Raw genomic sequence first — 20,816 nt, 5'->3', positions numbered from 1 at the left:
TTTGACATTAAACAAATTTCCACCCAAAAAATACATATTCAATTAGTTTTGTTACAATACCAAAGAAATAATAACAATAATAATATATCTACTTTCAACACTAATTAGTAATTACCCACCTAATATCGATGATTTTCATGTTATGTTTCAAGATATGAAATGGAATCAATAATCAATAACCACTTTACATTACGGAGCATCCTTGTGGATTTTCTTCACTAAAATAATCATGACGACTTGCAATCCCATTATACCCATGATCATATCCATGTCCATGCCCATGCCCATATCCGTACCCATGCCCATACCCGTATCCAGATGGTTGTGGTGGCGCCGGAGGCGGATAGCTTCCACCATAACCCTCGTATCCATATCCGACCACCGCGTAATTTGGTGGATACATTTGTGGATACCCATGAACCGGCTCCACCACCATTTTTGCCACCTCCGGTTTAGGTTCAGATTTTTTGGGTTGCGGCGGCGGCGCGTCTCCTTTTGCCGCTTTGGGCTTCCCGGCGGCATCTTTGGGTTTATCTTTATCTGAAGGTTTGGAGTCTTTGGGCTTTTCAACAACTACTTCTATCTTCTGAATCGAGCTTCCACCTTTGTGACAGAGTTTATCCCTGATCTTTTCAGGGCTACAACAGACGACAGTGATCTTCACCTTGTTTTTTTCCACATCATATTCCTGATCCCTTATTTCTGTTCATTTGTTTCCATAAACACAATATGAATTCAGTTTAAGCAAATGCGATTGTGGATTGAAATTTGAAAAAGGAACAAGTAGACTGACCAGGGATTTTACAGAGAATTTTCTTAACTTTCTTGTAGCAGTCGGAGCACTTGAGGTCAACATCCAGCACCATTTTCGTTACCTTTTCATATCAATCAATAAAGTCAAGAACTTGTGATCCGAGAGCAAATGCATAAACCCTAATTGGTAAATATGTGGGGTAGATACATGATACATGATACATCATACATTACATACATATACATTGAGTGGAAATGATTAGAAGACGAATTGGAATGAGTACCTTCTCATGATGCGGAGCCATTGGTGGTCGGAGATGTTGAGATCTGGTGGGGAATGGAGGGTGAAGATAGATAGAGATAGAGATAGAAATAGATAAAGTGTATTGAAAGAAAGGGAGGGAGCTGTTTGGTGTACTGTTAACCTAATAAAGAACTGCTTACATCTCAGCAATGTGAAATGGAGGATCAAATGTCATTATGCTGATTATTTTATTAATTAATTACAGGTTTTCACTGGTGTATCAATGATTATGTTCTAGTCTTTATTTGGATGGAATCTTCCATTCCATGTTCAGGCCGACTCTATCCATGTACACACACCAACACGAATACTGAATACAGACAGCTAATCATTTAGATTTCATTGTCTGTATCTTTAAAGACATTATATTGTGCTCATGGTTTTTTATAGTAGTCCAAGTGACAACTTTTAACAATATATTCATTAAAAAACATAAGTTTTCATCTTTTAGCTACCAGTTATTTTTGTCAAACACATATAGCAATCTTTGTTATCATAGGTATAGTGAGAGACGATTCTTTTTGAAGGCTAACATGTTCAATTATGGATTCCAATTTTCATGTATTTGAAACTATTAGAGCATCGAGAGAAGCAACAACAATGATGAGAACCAGTATGGGGTTGCAAAATCTAGAGGATGTTTTTTTTAGTGTTTAAATAAGGATAAATTTGTAAGATTGTCTGGCATTATTAATGAACACTTTCAAATAAGTAAAAAGAAGAAAAAAAATCTACTTAATTAAATCAATATTTTTTTATTATTTTATCAGCGATAAAGAAACACAATAAACCAATAAAGATATTATGATAATATGATTGTACCCTATCAACAATAAATTAGTAACGTCTGCTTTCTTATTTTCTTTGTGTTCGTCATATGTGAGAACAATATTCGGTAAAAGAAAAAAAAATGTGGGCCTACACATTTAAAACGAAGTTTTAGTGTTGTAAGTGACAAAAATGGGTAAGCCCAATCATATGGCCCAATCAACAATTGGTACTTATGTAGATATGACCAAATTATGTGATTTGTGGAGCTTTCAGTCTCCTTGATTAATTAATTTGTTTCTGACATGTCACACTACCCAAGAGAGCATGTAACGTATGCATGCAATTCACAAATACTTAACGAAGAATGCATATTTATGTTGCTGCCAATTTCATACAAGCACAAACGTATGATATCAATTAATGAAATTGCAGTACCTGGATGCATGGTTATTACAGTCCCTAGGTCTCTTCGTTGAATAAAGATTATGTTTTTTTTTAATGGGAGTTAGATTATAACGTAATAAACTTTTGCTCCACAACATAAATTACGTTTAGGGTTATTGCATTATGTTAAAATTTTAGTATGTAGTGGCGATTACAACATTTTTTTGTTTGGATACTATTGAATTTTTTCAAAAACATAAAGGTGCTTTTCAAGTAAACTTTAGAAAATTATAGTATTTGCTTTTTTTTCTTTTTTTTTTTAATTTTATAGGATATTTGTTTAGAGTAAACTATACGAATAATCATTGTGGTTTGGGGTGATTTGTGTGTTTGGTCTTAAACTTATTTTTTTTTAATTCGTTGAGTCCCTAAGGTATTATTTTATTGTGTAGTTGGTCCTTATCTGAAATAAAAAGACTATTTTGTCTTTAATAAAAAATTATAAATTGTTCTATTTATAATATAATTAACCCTTATTTATATTATAAATTTATTTAAATGTTATAAGACATTAACCTTTTACTTATTTGCCTTTTTCCCCTCCAAACTGCTCCCATGTTATGTAAATTGTTAAAATTAATATATATATATATATATATATATATATATATATATATATATAAAAGGTTATAACCCATATGTCATACGGTTCAGAACAAGAAAAATTTATATAATAAAAGAAACAGTTTATTTAATCATATTAAAACAAATATTTATACATAATAATTGATGTATATATGATCCTTATGTATAATAATATTTAAAATGGTTACAAAGTTTTAATAATCTTAATTCATTTCATGATTAATGAAAAAAACATAATAAGATAATATAAAACTTTTAAATTTGATATACATAATTTTAGGTGTAGATTTCATATAGTTGGATTCATTGATTAACTAATAAAAGATAAAGATTTTCCAAACATGATTATTTTTTTCCACACTGCAAGCATCAAAGAGAATAAATGAAAGTTCAACAAAACTCTTAAGACATTGTTTTTCATTTTTCATAATAAAATTGCCAAAAAAAATTCAAATCAAGTGATATAAATTTTGAAATACATATAAAAAATTTGGATAATATTTGTTAAAATTCATCGAGTTATTGAATTATATGTGAAAAGTGCAACTCTTGTATATACTATATATGGTTTTGAATAAACTTTTATGGATGATCAATTTATATTTACATTGGCTTTTATTTATAGAGAAATATGCATTTACACCCGAGCATAAAGTTTTTTTACCGATAGTCTCTTCAAATTTGTCTATTCATACCGAAATTTAAAAATAAATAAATAAATAATTATCGCCAACATGTATAACTAGAAAGGTTACCCCCGCTACGCGGGGGCCAAAAGCTTTCAATGTTGTTTGGGAATCGATAAATATGACAGACGTAGAAAGTGCAATGATGAAAAGCCCGGGCTTTGCCCTGGACCGTTTTTTTCATGTTTTTATGGAAAAATGTAAAAGTTTTGACTGCAAAGACCAGAAGTGTCAAAATGGCTAAAGAATTAAAGAGGTAGGAATTAACAACTTTTTAGAAAATGGATCAAAGTTGTCAAACCGTTAAAGTTTTGTGGCCAAACTTTAAATATTAAAAGGTTCCTAAAAAGTGTAAAAATATTGATTGTAAGGACCAAAAGTGTCAAAATGGTTAAAGAATGAGGAGCAAAGTTGCCAAAAAACATCCAATTTTTATGAAAAAATGTAAAAGTTTTGACTGCAAGGACCAGAAGTGTCAAAATGGCTAAAGAATTAAAGGGGTAGGAATTTGCAACTTTTTAGAAAAGGGATCAAAGTTGTCAAACCGTTAAAGTTTTGTGGCCAAACTTTAAATATTAAAAGGTTCCTAAAAAGTGTAAAAATATTGGTTGCAAGGACCAAAAGTGTCAAAATGGTTAAAGAATGAGGAGCAAAGTTGCCAAAAAACATCCAAATTTATTATTCCTAACTTTGAAGCCCAATAATAATATAGGGACCAATTCTGCCAAAAAATGACAAGTTTACTATTCCTTGTGGCCAAACTTTAAATATTAAAAGGTTCCTAAAAAGTGTAAAAATATTGGTTGCAAGGACCAAAAGTGTCAAAATGGTTAAAGAATGGGGAGCAAAGTTGCCAAAAAACATCCAAATTTATTATTCCTAGCTTTGAAGCCCAATAATAATACAGAGACCAATTCTGCCAAAAAAGTGACAAGTTTACTATTCCTTTTCTTCATAACTTTAATATATATATATAATAATTGTCCAATACCTATATAATCGAAAAAATAAACAATAATGTTGTTAAGAATAAAGTCAAGAAAATAAACTTATGTTTATAGATAACCAACATCTCTAGTTGCTAGATTGACCCACCACATGAAAACAAAAATTAGAATCGGCATAGTTATAACCTATGAATAAAAATTTACATATTAGCTTATATATTATTTTCAGTAGTTGTAATCATTTGTTAAATTCATAAATAGAGTAATTATAATTTTATTTAGTTAGATAAACATGATGAAGGAAAATAAAACTGTAAAAGAATCATGTTAATAAGAACTCGAGTGAAGTAGGATTTGAGGAATTAGCATAATAAATAGATAAAAGGGCCTTTGTCACAACTTTATAGAAGAATCAATAGCACTTGTTTGTTTGTTAACTGATAGATGTATTAACCAAAAGGGTAGGCATCAATGTGAGGGCATGGCAACATTTTTAATTGGCATTTCCATCAGCTGCCAATCAAAATTGGTGTCATTGCCCTACTTAATTGTCATCTTCTGATACACCTAAAGAGGTTACAAAATTAGAAATGATATGTATGTCATCAATGTAAGGAATGAATATATGTATGATCTCAACTGCAATACTCGCTTTCCTTTACATTATGATATGTATGTCATCATTGTAAGGAATGAATACATGTATGATTTCAAATTGCAATACACGCTTTCCTTTACATTGATAACTCATGTGACCAATCTGCATATTAGTGAGTGTAATTTTTTCGGAAAATTATAACGAAAACTTCTGCCAATAATCTTGAACACGAAGTAATACAAAGAAAACAAGTTAAAAAAAACTAATAAATCAAGTTAAAAAGACTACATAAGCAAAAAAGACTATGAACCCTAGATACAATATACGTGTAATTGAATATGAAGGGGATGTTTTGATTTCAATGGTATAAATAAAGAGATTGACATTTAATATCAGAAACAATTACCTTCGTCTTTTGCAAGGATATTAATAATCAACCAAGAATCTCAGTTATTAGCACCTGATTTCTCGTATGCATAGCTGGAAAGTCTTATCCTGTGTAAAGTATAGTGAGGGATAATAAAGAAGTTTCTAATTTAAATTACCGATTTTCAGAACCAATTTTGGATGAAATAATATGGAGGAAATATAATAAGAGGTTTAGGAGAAGATGTCATATGACAAAAAAGGTGTTTAGAAAAAGAACATGTGGCATGTTTAATTTATTGTTTATTAGAATAGGTATAGGTATAGAAAAAGGAGATTTGGTCCCTAAAAGTTTTCTATTTTAGTCTTTGTCTTTTGAGGTTTTTGTAACAATTTTATATAAAAACCAAATTGCAAAAGAACTTTGTTGGACCAATATTGTAATTTACTCTTTATTATTATCGATTAATGTTCGACTTTTTTTTGGATGCAGCTGAACTTTGTTGATCTTGTCTGTTCGGAAATGGTAAAAAAAAAAGTCTGGTTCTATTTGTTAACATCTCTCCTACTGAATCAAAGTTAGAGTGGAAAATCCAAGACATTGATATTTGTTAACATCTCTCCAGTTGAATCAAAGTTAGATGAAACATATAGTTCTCTTACGTAAGTTTATTATTATTTTGCAAATTTCTTTAGTTGTAACGTCCGAAATGTCAGGTACAAAGTAACTTAGTAAAAATTCTTTTGGTGCGACACCATAGACTCGAGTACATTGGGCGTACATATGGTACACCGAGCGTACTCCAAGGGTTGCATGAGGCGGGATGTCCCCTACATACGTTGGGCGTACCCATGCGTACGCAGGGCGTACGTGAGCCAGGGGCAAACCCTAATTTTTAGGGTTTGCACCCTATTTAAAAACATTAAACCCCTCCAAACCCTCACCTTATAAGCCCCCATTGCCTTTTTGAGATAACCTTGAAATCCTAATTCATTTCTCAAAGAGATTGAGCTTGTGTGTGTGCTTTGTGTGTGTGTGTGTGGTGCTTATTGAAAAAGAATAAGGCTTTAGGAGAAGCATTAGACAAGAAGGAGCTTGTAGATCCAGAGGTTATTCACCATGTCCAGCTCATTGGAGGTATAAAGTCTGAAACTTGTTCATCCTATGTCTAGATCTAAGTTTGGGGAAAATTTTAGCATATTTTGGTCCCATGGATGAACTCTTATGAGTAAATGCTACTCCTGATGTTATTAGACGTCCCTTTTGTTGTTTTGAGGTCCATTGATCTATAAAGCTTGTGTCTTGAAGGTTGTAGATCAACAATGCATGAGATAGTGACCATTTAATGGAAGTAGAGTGTTAAATCTATTACTTGAGTCCCATTCAGACATGCAAAGGGATAAAGTTGCCAACTTTATTGTTTAGGATGTATTAAGGAGGCTAGATATGAAGTTTGGCGTTAGGTCTTAACTGATTAAGACCTTAAGAATGGAATTTGGCCGACTGGGGAGTACGAAGGGCGTACGCAGCTGTACGCTGAGCATACGCACATGGGTCCCGATCTTGTGAAGCATCTGAGTATGTTGGGCATACTAAGGGGTACGCTTAGCGTACTCACGAAAGGGGGTTTTGGGTGTTTAGTTCCGAGCCATCTTGGGCTTTAGGGTTTTGGGCCCTTGTTAGACCACACGTTTTTCTGAGCTAGGCCTTTATGGATTTGGGCCCATATTGGACTTGGAATACCTTTTGGGCTTTTTGGCTAATTTGGATTTGGGCGGTGGTATGTTAGGCCCAATAAGGAAAGGGTAAAACAACCTTTTACCCTTAAAGCTGGGAATTTAGGGTTTGGACTCTCGGGTTGGGTTATTGTGACATCCCCATTTTCACGGCCAGAAAAGACCGATTTTGTTTATGCTTTATAAAATCAGAGTATCTCTTTTTAATAAAAATGTTGCGGAATTTATTCCCAGAAAAACATGATAAATACGTTATCAAAGCATTTCCGAAGAAATGTATTTTTATTCATTTTAAAACCTTTGGGATGTCATCGTCAATACAGAAACATAAGCATAAACAGAACTTACATTCATTTACACTAGTGATCTACATCTTTTTAATCTCTAAGTGCTATGCAACTTCATATCTACACCTGAGATACAAATAAGCTTGAGTGGGTCAGGTTGGGAAACCTGGTGAGTACATAGGGTTTTCAACCCACAATAATATAATTATTATGTTTAAACATCAAACAATCAACCCAATTACCCATCCCCATTATCTTCCTTACTCTCAAGGGTCTACCCTAAGAGTCATCTATTCGTTCATTCCGAAGTCCCTTGCTTCCAGGGTTATAAGACAGGCACTAAGTCCATAGCTGCCAATGCTCATTCGTAAAGCACTAAATCCATAGCTGCTAAAATTCATTCATCGGGTACTAAATCCATAGCTACCGGTGTTCATCTAATAGGTACTAAGTCCATAGCTACCCACGTTTATCTATCAGGTACTAAGTCCATAGCTACCAACGTTTATCTATCAGGTACTAAGTCCATAGCTACCAACGTTTATCTAACAGGTACTAAGTCCATAGCTACCAACGTTTATTCAATAGGCACTAAGTCCATAGCTGCCGATGTTATTTGTTAGGAACTAAGTCTATAGCTGCCAATGTTCACTCATATCATCTTTCACCTCTCATCGTTCATCTACTCATGTTTTACCCAACATATTCGTAGATATAAAATACATATACAGTTTAAATTATTTAAAACATGTATAAAATCGTTCATCCAGCATAGATAGCAAGTATACAGATAATATGCACATATAGCACGTAGTTTATATAAAATACTTCATATCTATGTGTAAGATGAAAGTAACTATGCACTCACCTGATTAGGTGGTGCCTCGGTACTCGGACATCACTTCGTTATCCCAAAACAATTTTTCCTTTGACAAAACCTAGTATCAATACCACTAAGGTTTAGTCTAACGTTAACCGCGACTAATTAATAGTCTAGCTATTATTACTATTATATAAGTGTTAAACAACACTCTATATAACTCATAATAATAGCCCAAATAATTATTTTAAGGTCCTAATAATGTTACTATAATTAATTAGAAGCTATATTAAAAATAGCGGAGGCGTAGCTCACTTATAGCGGGTTTTCTCGAAAACCGGGCTTCACTGGAGCAGCGTCCCGAGCCGAAAGGCTCTTCTTATCGGAGCCGTCGGGCGCTCCGGGGCTTCCGCCTCGTGCTAGGGAGGTTCCCTAGGCTTTTCGGGGGGTTTCGGGGCTAGAGAGAAGTTCTAGAGAGAGGGGGAAGTGATGGGAGGTGTGAGGAATGAAGAGGGCTTCACCTCTTATTTATAGGGGGCTGGAGGGTCACTCACGTCGTGAGTTTTAAGATGCTCACGTCGTGAGGCAGCTGGATACAGCCAGGCACAGCCTGGTGCTGACACGTGGCATCGCACACAGCATGGAAATCAGCCGCTTTTCAAAAATTCATAACTTTCGCATACAAGCTCCGTTTTCGACTTCTTTATGTCCACGCATAGGTAAAAACAAGATCTACAACTTTCATTTAGACTCCGTCGGCTAATTCTCGACTGATCTTAAATTTAACAGTAGGAGGATATTAGATTGTTAAATGACCGCGAAGAATTCGTAACTCCTTCATACGGACTCCGTTTTCATTTGTCTTTTTATCGTTGAGTTCCTATTAATGAGATATTCAACTCTCATTTAGGTCGCGTAAGCCAAAAACCGCTCGAACTAAAATTCGAGTTTCGGGCCTTGCACTGTTGTGCCAAATCTTAGAAAAATCATAACTTCCTCATACGAAGTCAGATTTGGACGTTCTTTTTATGGATGTTCTCGGTTTAACATACTCTACGACTTTCGTTTATATTTCTAAGGCTAAAAAGTCCTCCATCGTAAATTCACTATTTATGTCTCCCGGTGCCGTGCCAGTTTTGCCGTAAAACTTCGACGGGCTATAACTTCTTCGTTATAACTAGGATTTCAGCGTTCTTTATATGTACGGAACTCTTGTAACATATACTACCACTTGGAAAAGATTAATCCTTCTAAATAATCTTCCATCAAAAACTCATTTTTGATGCTTATTGTCTCTAAATTGACTAGCCCGGATCTGCGGACGTTACAGTTATTGACCTAATTTCTAATTAGGGTTTTATTATTTGTGGTTTAGTGAGAGGATTTCATGATTTAGCAGCTTGATTGTGATTTGATATCTTCAGTCTGAGGTGAGTTTCCTTAGCTTTACTCGTGGGTCGAAGGCACCAATGCCGGCCCACTGGACTATGTTGGTAGGATGATAATTGTCTTCGTGACAATTTCCTGTATTGCATGTACATGTGACTCTTACTGTTATGATTATGTGTTAGTTATAGGGATGAAATAGACCCGATACCGGTTGAAAGAGACCAAAAGGGTTGAAATATACCCAGTATTGTTTGAAAAAGACCGAAGGTGTTGAAATAGACCTAGTACTGGTTGAAAGAGACTGAAGGGGTTGAAATAGACCCAGTTATGCTTGACTGTTATGTATGTATGGTACAGGGTGTTTTGGGGAAGCTCACTAAGCTTTGTGCTTTCGGTTTTTATTTTGTGTTTCAGGTACTTCCAGCTCGAAAGGGAAGGGCTCGGCTTGATCACACCGCATCCGCCAGTGATTTCTTTCCGCATTATGTGATTTTAGGATTTGTACTCTGGTAATATTTTTAATTATGATACACTTTTGGTTGTTTTGACATGACTATTGGATGTTTGAAATGAAAATTTTTATCTGGAAATTTTGGGATGTTACAAGTTGGTATCAAAGTTATGATATAAGAATCGCATGCTAGATTAGGACTAAGGATCTGCTCAAGATTACATGATAGAAATGCTAGGAGAGATGCCTTTATGTGCCTATTGTATGAGCTTATAGATTTTCATGCTAAAATGAGATCAGTTTTCTGATAGGATGACCTGTTTGGGTTGTGTTCTGATTTGAATTACTTGATCATGCTCGAATGTTGCATGCTTTGTGCTTTTAAGAATTTTATTAGTACCAACTAACTACTGGACGAATGCGTTTGGTTACATATTATTGAGACTAGATAATTTTAGAAGGATAAGTTTAACTCTATTGCACAAATCTTGTTTGAGTCCAACCGTTGTAATGTGGGAGCTTTCATTCAAATAATTATCTAGTACCGATAGTATGTAATGTATTCGTGTGGTAGTTAGATGGTATTAGTTGGAGTTCCTTTTGTAGCTGATAGCAGGGAGTGGTGAGGAAAGGAACCCTAGGAAGTTCCTGGAATATGTATTGGCACGTACGATGCCTTATAGTATGAGGATAGGGTTAGATAGGAAGGAGTGACTTGGAGGAGTTAGGGTAGTCCTTAGGGAGGGTATAGATAGGTGTGGAAGGTAGTATTGGGCCCGTACTACTGGAAGCACAAGATTTATACCCGATACATAGAAGACCACGATGAATCTAAGAAACTCGAGAGTGTAAACCTCTTCGTGTATTTACTGATTGTTTATGTGATTATGTTTCAACATGGTGGTGACACACGGTGGAGCAGGGGGTTTAGGATATGGATATGGTTCGGGCATGGGCACTAAACCAATTGATGAGTGATTATGTGAGTTCATTACGTCAGAGGTTACTAGAGGCATCCTTGATGTGACCCGGTGATGTTTGGGTTGATTAAGGAGGGTATCATCGAGCTGATGGAAGATCGTCTTTGGATCTTCAGGGTTGATATGGATGCTAGCCAGTCTGGGTCCCGCACTCTCTCCTTCAAGGATTTCATGGGATGTGGGGCACCAGAATTGTTTGGGGTGAAGGATCCTATTTTCATCAGGCGTTGGATAGCAGATATTGAGTGTGCCCAGATGACGAGCTTCTGCCCCGAGGGGTGGAAGGTGAGGTTCGTTGCAGGATGTATGAGGGAGCAAGCTCGAGATTGATGGGAGGAGGTTGGCTATACTCTGGGAGCCCAACCATTAAGGCCATGTCATGGTTGGATTTTGTGACCCGGTTTCGAGCGGAGTTTGCATCGGCTGTTGAGGTACAGCAGCTAGCGAGGGAGTTTCTATATATGCGACAGACGACTGAGACCATGGCGGAGATCACCGCCAAGTTTAGAGAGATAGCCCTATTGGTACCTTAGTATGCCGTAAACGAGGAGATGCGGAAGACTCGGTACCATGACATGCAGAGACCAGATATTCAGTAGTTTGTCAGTTTTTCCACCTGCCTAACACTGGACGACATGATATCCAGGGCTTGGGAATGGGAGATTGATTTGGATCACATAGGTAAGAGAAAGGCAGAGTGTGGGCAAACGACTGGGGTTTCGGTGAAGAAAACCAAGGGTTTCGATTCTAGATCTTGGGGCCAACAAGTCCGGGGGCACTGTGGAAAGGAAAGTTCAACAAGACGCATGATGGAGTCTGTAGGGCAGGTGGTTCATGCTGCTATAAGTGCGGCAAGACCGGGAACTTCAACAAGGATTGAAACACCATTACCACCTAGGGATCTGATATGATTTGCTTCCATTGCAATCATAGGGTCCATAAGAAGGCCAAATGCCCGAGTTTGATAGCAATGGGACCAGTAGTAGCACTTGCTCCGACGAATCTAAGGATCACTGATGGCCGCCAGGGCAAGGTGGAGGCGCTAGTTTTTCGGAGCAGTGCATTTCAGCTGACAGCTGAGGAGGCTCGTGCGGTACCAGATGTAGTGACGGGGTCGTTCCTTGGGAAAGGTATTTCTATGTTGGTCTTATTCGATTTGGGGGCTACCCGATCCTTTGTATCCCTCGCGCTTAGTAGGAAATTTGACGATGTCTCTAGAGATTTGGATTATCCATTAGAGGTTGAGATTATTGATGACCGTCTGGTGTGATTGTCGAGGGTTCACCAGGGATGCACTTTAGAGTTATTCAGTGAGTAGTATTTGATTGATTTGGTTCCGATTCCCCGGTGTGGCGTACCAGTCATGTTGAAGATTATGTGAGCATACCAGGTAGACTGTAGGCCGGTGGGGCGTTCCAGTCAGACTGAAGGATTTGTATGCATGTTGTTTATTGTTATTATTATGATTATGTGATGTGTTGGTATTTTGGGGGAACTCACTAAGCTTCGGGCTTACAGTTTTGGGTTATGTTTCAGGTACCTCAAATGATCGCGGGAAGGCAAAGGAGTGATCGTGCACCTCCTCGTATTTTGTTTTATGATTTTGGGAAAACTCTGATATTAAACATGTTTTGAAAACTAATTTTGTAAACAATGATGATTTGTGGATTGGATTAAGAAGTTTAAATTTTTCATGAATTTTATGGATGTTACAGTATAATGATATTAAAAAGTAACTAAACCCTTTTATAAAGAATCGCAGTCTTAGTTACTTTATAAAAAATGTGAATTTGTATGCTAACCCATGAAATTGCACATTACACTTTATAAGTCATTAGTGGAGCGTGTGTAGTTAACCGACACACTAATAGGGACTAATAAAGAGTTCTAATGGGTATCTCATAAATTATCATTGTTGATGGAGCTTGTGTGGTTTACCAGTACATCAATTGAGATGATAAATGACAATGAGGTTACCAAGCACATTTTCATGGTTATTCACATCTTGTTTGTGATCCTCAGTATCTCAGTCACAAATAGAATAGCATAATCTGAGATTAAACATGTCATTGAATAGTTAAATGAATCTCAAAAGATCTAGGAATTTCATCAAAAACTTAATTTCCTTTTAAAATTTTGTTTTCTATTGGTGGAATTGGTAAATAGTCATTTACCTACATTTATATAATTTACAATTAGATTACGTCATCTCTTTTCTAAGTTGTGAATTATTTAGTTGGATCCTAGCCTTAATATTTCATTTTTGGGTTGCTATATTAAGGATTATTCTTATCTAACTAAAACTACCTTCCTTTTACAAATTTCTACTCCAAATGATGCTTCTGGTTCCTCTTCCTCCAATCAAAACTTCTCCTTCTTGAACATCTGCTCGAATGTTACATTGGATGGCACCAACTACAACGACTGGATGCACAACATCAAAATGGCCCTTCATTTCAAGGACAAGGAGTATGTCCTTGAGAAAGAACTAACTAATATTGACGAAGAGAAGGCCACTCCTGAAGAACTATTCGCCTACAAGAGGAACTACAATGATGCAACAAAATTTTCTTGTATCATGGTCGCCACGATGACCCATGAGTTGAAAAGATTCTATGAGGATTATTGGTAGTATGAGATGAACAAGGACCTTATGGAGAAGTACCACAAGCGAGCCCGTCAAGAAAAATACGAGGTGGTAAAGTCCCTCATGGCGTGCAAAATGAAAGAGGGAGAATTTGTTTGTGGCCACCTATAGAGAATGCAATGTTACGTGGAGCGCCTTGTGAGGCTTAATGTGCATTTTGATGAGGATTTGGCTATTGACATTGTCTTGAACTCCTTGCCAAGTTTTTATGATCACTTCATCTTGACAGATCATCTGACCAACAGTGAGACCACCTTGGCTCAATTACATAATCTCCTGTAGACAGCTGAAGCAGGTATGAAGGGAAATAGTATTGCCTCCACTCCTGCTAGTGCTCCCGTCCTAGCCATTGGACAAGGAAAGGGTAAAAATAGGAAAGGTCCTCCCAAGCAGAACTGGAAGGTAAAGTCTCTTGTTGGGTCATCCAGTAGTGGCCCTAAAGGAAAGTCCATTTCTGACCACCCATACTCTTTTGATCCCAAAGAGGCTATCTGCTTTTACTGCAACGACAAGGGCCATTGAAAACGAAACTGCCCGAAATATCTGCAAGATATCAAAGATGGCAAAGTGAAGACAACTTCTGTATGTATATACATTATTTTATCTAATAACTCATCATCTTCTCGTTCTTGGGTCCTTGATACAGGATGTAGATTTCACATTTGTTCTAATTTGAAGGGGCTAAGAAGAAGTGAGGAGGTGGAGCACGGTAGAATGAACTTGATCATGAGGAATAGGCGATCTTCACCTGTCACCATGACTGGAGTTTATAGTCTAGTTCTTAGTAATGGTGTTAGTTTACATTTAATGAATTGTTGCTACTCGTCAAAAATGACACGAAACATTATTTCTTTTCATGCATTGTTCAGACAAGGTTTCAAATATTCTTTTAATGATTTGAATGGTTCAAGTTCTGTTTATAAGAATGGTATTTGTTATTTTGAAGCTTTGCCTTGTGATGTGTGTATAAAATTGTTATGTGTGTAGACAATTTAGACAATGGTGTGTTTCAAATTGATTCGTCTAATGGTATAGACAAAGCATGCTTGTGGCATTGTCGTCTTAGACACTTTAACAAGAAACGCATCGCCTAACTCCAAAAGGATGGAGTGTTGGAATCATTTGACCTAAGGTCAGATGATGCATCTGAATCTTGTTTTTTGGGTAAGATGAAAAAATCACCTTTCACTGGATCTTGTGAAAGAGGTGAAGTTTTGTTGGACCTCATACACACAGATGTGTGTGGGCCCTTCAGATCCACCACAAGGGATGCTAATAGTGTTGGATAAGGTGTCTAAGTCCATAACTTATTTGGTATATACTTGACCCGACCCGGCATGGTCCATTTGGGTTGCACTTCACCCGAACTATTTATATGGATAACATTATGAGAAGAGTATATTTGCGGCCTACTAATATATTATAAGTTATAATATATTAATATGAAATTGTATTATTTAATTAGTATTGATCTTAAATTAATTATGAATTAATTTAGTGATCATAAGGTGACTAATTAAATAATGGGCTATTGTACTTATATAGTGTGGGCTAACACTCATAAGGAAATGGGCTAAGCTTGAATGGGAGTCCATGGATGATCCATGGAGCTTTTAACCCATGGATCCTTGGAATAGGAAAAGACATGGGTTATTAGGGTTTGCATGGTTCATAACCCTAATCATCTACACTATATAAAGAGGCTTATGGTGCTTGAGAAGACACTATGTGTGTGTGCATAAGGTGTGGCCGATTTCTAGAGTATTAGAGTGCTCTCTCATAAGTTTTCCAAGTTTGTGGTGATTTGTGATTTCCATTTGAGGCATTCACATTATTGGTGCTTGGCTCTCAAACTCCCAAGGAATCAACTCACTAACAAAGGTATGTAATTCTTCTAGTATCTTTTATGTTTAAAAGTACCCCATGTATGCTAGATAGGTTATGAACCTTGGAAAATTATTTTGCATGTATTTTAGACAAACATAGATCCAAGGTTTCTAGGGTTGCATGAACACCTTAGGAGTGTTAGTTTGCTCAAAACCCAACAGTGGTATCAGAGCCTAGGCTTGTTTGTTTGATACTTGTTGCAAACTTGTTGAAAAACTCAAGTTTTCTGCATTCTGCAGCATGAACTCGCCGAGTCCATGGGGGGACTCGCCGAGTCCATGAGTAAATTCATCCTACTCGTCGAGTAGGTTCGTGCAGTCGACGAGTAGAAGCCTCAGAATGCATATTTTCGAGTTTTGCTGTTGGAAATGGACTAGAAACATTACCCTAAACTGTTTTGGTGTTATAAAACCTGTTTTAGATGGTGTAATGTTTATGCTAATCAATTTATAATGGCTTATATCAAAATTGCATGATAATATGTGTTCATATGTTCTTGGAATTTTTTGATATGATGTTCATGTTCTTATGAATTATTGTTAGATCATAGGAATTATTTGCTAAATTGTTTATTGATAATTCTTGATCATTTATGTGTTTTAATGGAGTCCATAATTTGTCCTCAAGTTATGGATTTCCGAAGGTCACTTTCATTTATGCACACTTAAAACACATAAGTTAAATGAAAATGAAGAGTCTTCATTTTATGAACCTTTAATTCATAAGTTATGAAATGAAAAGTTTTGAATAGTTTCAAAACTTGTCCTCAAGTTTTGGAATTTGTAAAGTTACACACACTTTAATATACTTTAATTCCAAACCCTTAGAGTTTTAAAAGTTAAAATTCAACCCTTATACTATTTATAACATTAATGGTTAATTATTATATATATGTATAAGATTAAGTCGTTTTACCGTTAGTAGGCCTCATTCACGAAGTCGGTCTATAAGGGGGGTATAAGGTTGTTGCCTATAAAATGGCAACTTAATGGGTGTCCATTCTCACCCACCACTTCCTTGATCGGTGGAGGGTCGTTAGCCGAACGGGTAGGACAATGACTTTAAATTCTCATTAAAAGTATAATGAATATTATAAAGTAACTAAACCTTTAATAAATTCCCAATCTTAGTTACTTTAGGAAAATGTGAATATGGTGCTAACCCATGAAATTCACACTTTGTACCTTACCAAGTCGTTGGTGGAGCGTGTGTGGTTAACTGGCACACTAACTTGGACTAGTAAGGATCACGAAGGGTGACTTAATGTTTATCATAGATCGGTGGAGCGTGTGTGGTTAACCGGCACATTGATTAGGTGATAATATTAAGGGTACCAAGTGAATTTGCATGGTTATTCACACCTTGTTTTGTGATCCTCGGCATCCCAGTCACAAAACTTGAAGGGCACAATCGAGATTGAAACATGCCATTGAAAAGTTCAATGAATCTCAAAAGAATCTAGGAATTTCAAAACCAATTAAACCTAATAATTCATTTCGTTTTCATGGTGGAAATTGGTGAATCGTCATTCACCTACCTTCAAATATGTTATAACTTAGATTACGGCATCCCTCTTCTAAGTTATAATATATTGTGTTGGATCCTAGCCTTAATATTACATTTGGGTGTATTATTAAGGATTCGATATATCTAATCTAAACTTGTTTTCTTCCTTTTAGATGTCTTCCAACAACAATGCTTCGGGCTCTAACCCTACTGGCTCCTTTTCCCTCACGAACCTTTGTGGGGGGGGGGTCATCTTTGATGGTTCCAACTTCATGGATTGGATCCAGAACATCAGGATGGTCACTCGTTACAAGGACAAGGAATATGTCCTCGATAAGGAGCTAAAGGAGCTTGATGAGTCCACTCTTACTCCTGAGGAGGTCGTTGAGTATCAGGCACATGAAAGAGATGCCACCAAGGTGGCATGCATCATGATGGCCACCATGACAGCTGAACTCCAAAAGTCCTATGAGGACTATTACCCTTTTGAGATGCATCAGGATCTGATGGAAAGGTACCATCAGAGTGCTCGTCAAGAGCGGTATGAAATAATCTCCTCCATGATCACTACCCGTATGAAGGATAGCGGACCAATCACGAGCCACATGCAGAAAATGCAAAGGTATGTGGACCGTCTAATGAAACTGAATGTGAACTTCCCTGAGGAGTTGGTAATTGATATCATTTTGCACTCCTTGCCCTCGTGTTATGATCAATTTCGTATGACATACCACATGAACAAGGAGGAAGTCACACTCAGTAAACTTCAAGGACTTCTGAAGACTGCCGAAAGTGGTCTTAAGAGTAAGTCGGTTACTACTCCTACTCCTACTACTACCCCTGTTTTGGCTATCGGGCAAGGCAAAGGGAAGAAGAGGAAGCACCCTTCGAAGGGTACCAAGGGAAAGTCCCTTGAAGGCTCCTCATCTGGAACCAAAGGTGGTTCTATCACTCCTTCTGCCATTCCTAAGGATGCTGAATGCTTTTACTGTCAAAATAAGGGCCACTGGAAGCGAAACTGCCCAAAGTACTTGCATGATGTCAAGGATGGGAAAGTGAAACCATCCCATGCAGGTATTTACACTATATTGTCTAATAACTCACCATATTCTAATTCTTGGGTTCTTGATACAGGTTGTGGTATTCACATCTGTTGTGACTTGCAGGGCCTAAGAAGAAGTGAGGATGTGGAGCACGGAAAGATAAACTTAATCATGGGGAACAAGAAGGTTGCACCTGTTGCCAAGATTGGAGTTTATACTTTGTTGCTAGATAGTGGGTTAAAGTTAGATTTGAATAAATGTGTGTACTCGTCTGAAATGGCGAGGAATATTATTTCCTTTCATGCTTTGTACAAACAAGGTTTTACCTTTTCTTTTGATAATGAAGTTGGTAGTATTAATGCTTTCTTTAATAATGTTCTTTATTTTAAAGCATTACCTTGTGATGGTGTGTATGAAGCTATATCGGTTGTAGATAATTTAGGAAATAATGTATTATGTATTGATTCTTCTACTAGCTTGGATAAAGCATCTTTGTGGCATTGTCGTCTTGGACATGTAAGCAATAAACGCATAGGCCAGCTCCAAAAGGATAAAGTCTTGGAGTCGTTCGACCTCAAGTCGGATGATAGTTGTGAGTCTTGTCTACTTGGAAAAATGACAAAATCACCCTTCACTGGTACTTGTGCAAGGGGTGAGGGTTTGTTGGACCTTATACATACTGATGTATGTGGACCATTCAAAGCCGCCACAAGGGATGCTAATCGCTATTATGTGACTTTTATTGATGATTTTAGTAGATATGGTTAGGTCTACTTAATCAAACATAAGTCAGAAACTTTTGAAAGGTTTAAAGAGTTTAAACAGGAAGTAGAAAATCAATTGGGCAGGAACATTAAGATGCTTCGATCCGATCGAGGTGGTGAGTATCTTAGTACTGAGTTCCTCGACTATCTTAAGGAGTGTGGGATTGTCTCACAATTGACACCTCCCAGGACACCACAGCTGAATGGTGTAGCTGAGAGGCGTAATCGAACTTTGTTGGACATGGTTCGCTCTATGATGAGTCGAGCTTCGTTACCAATCTCTTTTTGGGGGTATGCCTTAGAGACTGCCGTCCACATCCTTAATCTAGTCCCTACAAAGAAGGTTGCCAAAACACCTCATGAAATGTGGACTGGGAAAGTTCCCAATTTGGACCATATCAAGATTTGGGGTTGTGAGGCTTTCGTGAGGCGCGAGACTCATGACAAGCTCGAACCTCGAAGTGAAAGGTGTATTTTCATCGGCTACCCACAAAAATCCTTTGGTTACCTCTTCTACAGACCCAGTGAGAATGTGGTCTTTGTGGCAAGGAGAGGGGTCTTTCGAGAGAGAGAATTTATAAACCAAGGAGACAGTGGGAGGCAAATTGACCTTGAAGAAATTCAAGACTCAATTGGTGAAGGAACCTCAGACACTAGCAATCAACCTGAGGAGGAAATTCCTGTTCATCCAGCTGACGAGTCTATACTTCCGAGGCGTTCCACAAGGGTTAGGAACAAACCTGAGTTTTATTATGGATTTCATATTACTATGGAAGGTGATACATTTATCAGTGACAGTACACTGGTAAATCTGGATGAACCTAACAGTGTTAAGGAAGCCATGGCAGGCCCAAACTCTGCTAAATGGAAGGAGGCTATGGACAGCGAGATACAGTCCATGTATGACAATCTAGTTTGGAACTTGGTTGGGAATGTACCAGGCGGTAAGACAGTCGGGTGCAAATGGATCTTCAAGAAGAAGACCGACATGGATGGGAAGGTGCACACTTATAAGGCTCGACTGGTCGCGAAGGGTTTTACTCAGACTCAGGGTATTGATTATGATGAAACCTTTTCACCAGTAGCAAAGATTAAGTCTATTAGGGTTATGCTAGCCATTGCTACATTTCATGATTATGAAATATGGAAAATGGATGTCAAAACCGCTTTCCTGAACGGAAAGTTGGCTGAGGATGTTTACATGAATCAGCCAGAGGGTTTTGTCAATGCAGAGTACCTCAATAGAGTGTGCAAGCTTGAGAAATCCATTTATGGATTGAAACAAGCATCTCGAAGTTGGAATCTTTGTTTCGATGAGAAGGTCAAAGAGTTTGGTTTCTCAAGAAGTGAAGATGAGTCCTGCGTGTATGTCAGAGCTAGTGGGAGTATAGTTAGCTTTTTGGTACTGTATGTGGATGACATACTACTCATAGGAAATGACATCCCAACCTTGCATGAGGTTAAGTCCTGGCTTGGGAAGTGCTTTGCTATGAAGGACCTTGGAGAAGCTGCCTATATCCTAGGGATAAGGATATTAAGAGAAAGGAGTAAAAGACTAATTGGACTTAGTCAGAGTATCTACTTGGATAAGGTGTTGAAAAGGTTCAACATGCAGAATTCCAAGAAAGGAGAACTACCGATCCAAAGCAATGCCAAACTGAGCAAGGCTCAGAGCCCGAGTACAGAAGATGAGATACCTGAGATGAGTCGATTACCTTATGCTTCCGCTGTTGGCTCGATCATGTATGTTATGACTTGTACCCGTCCTGATGTGGCCTTCGCTTTGAGCATGGTCAGCAGATATCAGGGGAACCCTGGCAAGGCTCATTGGACTGCGGTAAAGAATATTCT

At 37.2% G+C, this 20,816-nt stretch overlaps 1 protein-coding gene across 1 annotated transcript; it reads right to left on the bottom strand.

Moving 5' to 3' along the window:
• LOC145123890 (uncharacterized) lies at nucleotides 1-1,197 on the bottom strand. Its single transcript, XM_079059078.1, has 3 exons — nucleotides 1,038-1,197; nucleotides 794-875; nucleotides 1-702 (listed from the first exon to the last, which is right to left on the bottom strand). The coding sequence occupies exons 1-3, from the start codon at nucleotides 1,056-1,058 to the stop codon at nucleotides 185-187; spliced, it is 621 nt and encodes a 206-aa protein (XP_078915204.1). The 5' UTR covers nucleotides 1,059-1,197; the 3' UTR covers nucleotides 1-184.
• Nucleotides 1,198-20,816: the final 19,619 nt, after the last annotated feature.

This window comes from Lactuca virosa, chromosome 7, assembly GCF_052849685.1.
Source record: "Lactuca virosa cultivar CGN04683 chromosome 7, Lactuca_virosa_CGN04683_v6, whole genome shotgun sequence".
In the NCBI taxonomy this organism is placed as follows: domain Eukaryota; kingdom Viridiplantae; phylum Streptophyta; class Magnoliopsida; order Asterales; family Asteraceae; genus Lactuca; species Lactuca virosa.
This window is presented reverse-complemented; position numbering and strand designations above follow the sequence as displayed.

What these genes read in the sequence shown, in the direction of transcription:
- LOC145123890 (XM_079059078.1), bottom strand. Translation starts at nt 1,058, where the DNA reads ATGGCTCCGCATCATGAGAAG. An exon ending in TGGCTCCGCATCATGAGAAG is followed by an intron (nt 876 to 1,037) that starts GTACTCATTCCA and finishes TGATATGAAAAG; the next exon opens with GTAACGAAAATGGTGCTGGA. An exon ending in AATTCTCTGTAAAATCCCTG is followed by an intron (nt 703 to 793) that starts GTCAGTCTACTT and finishes ACAAATGAACAG; the next exon opens with AAATAAGGGATCAGGAATAT.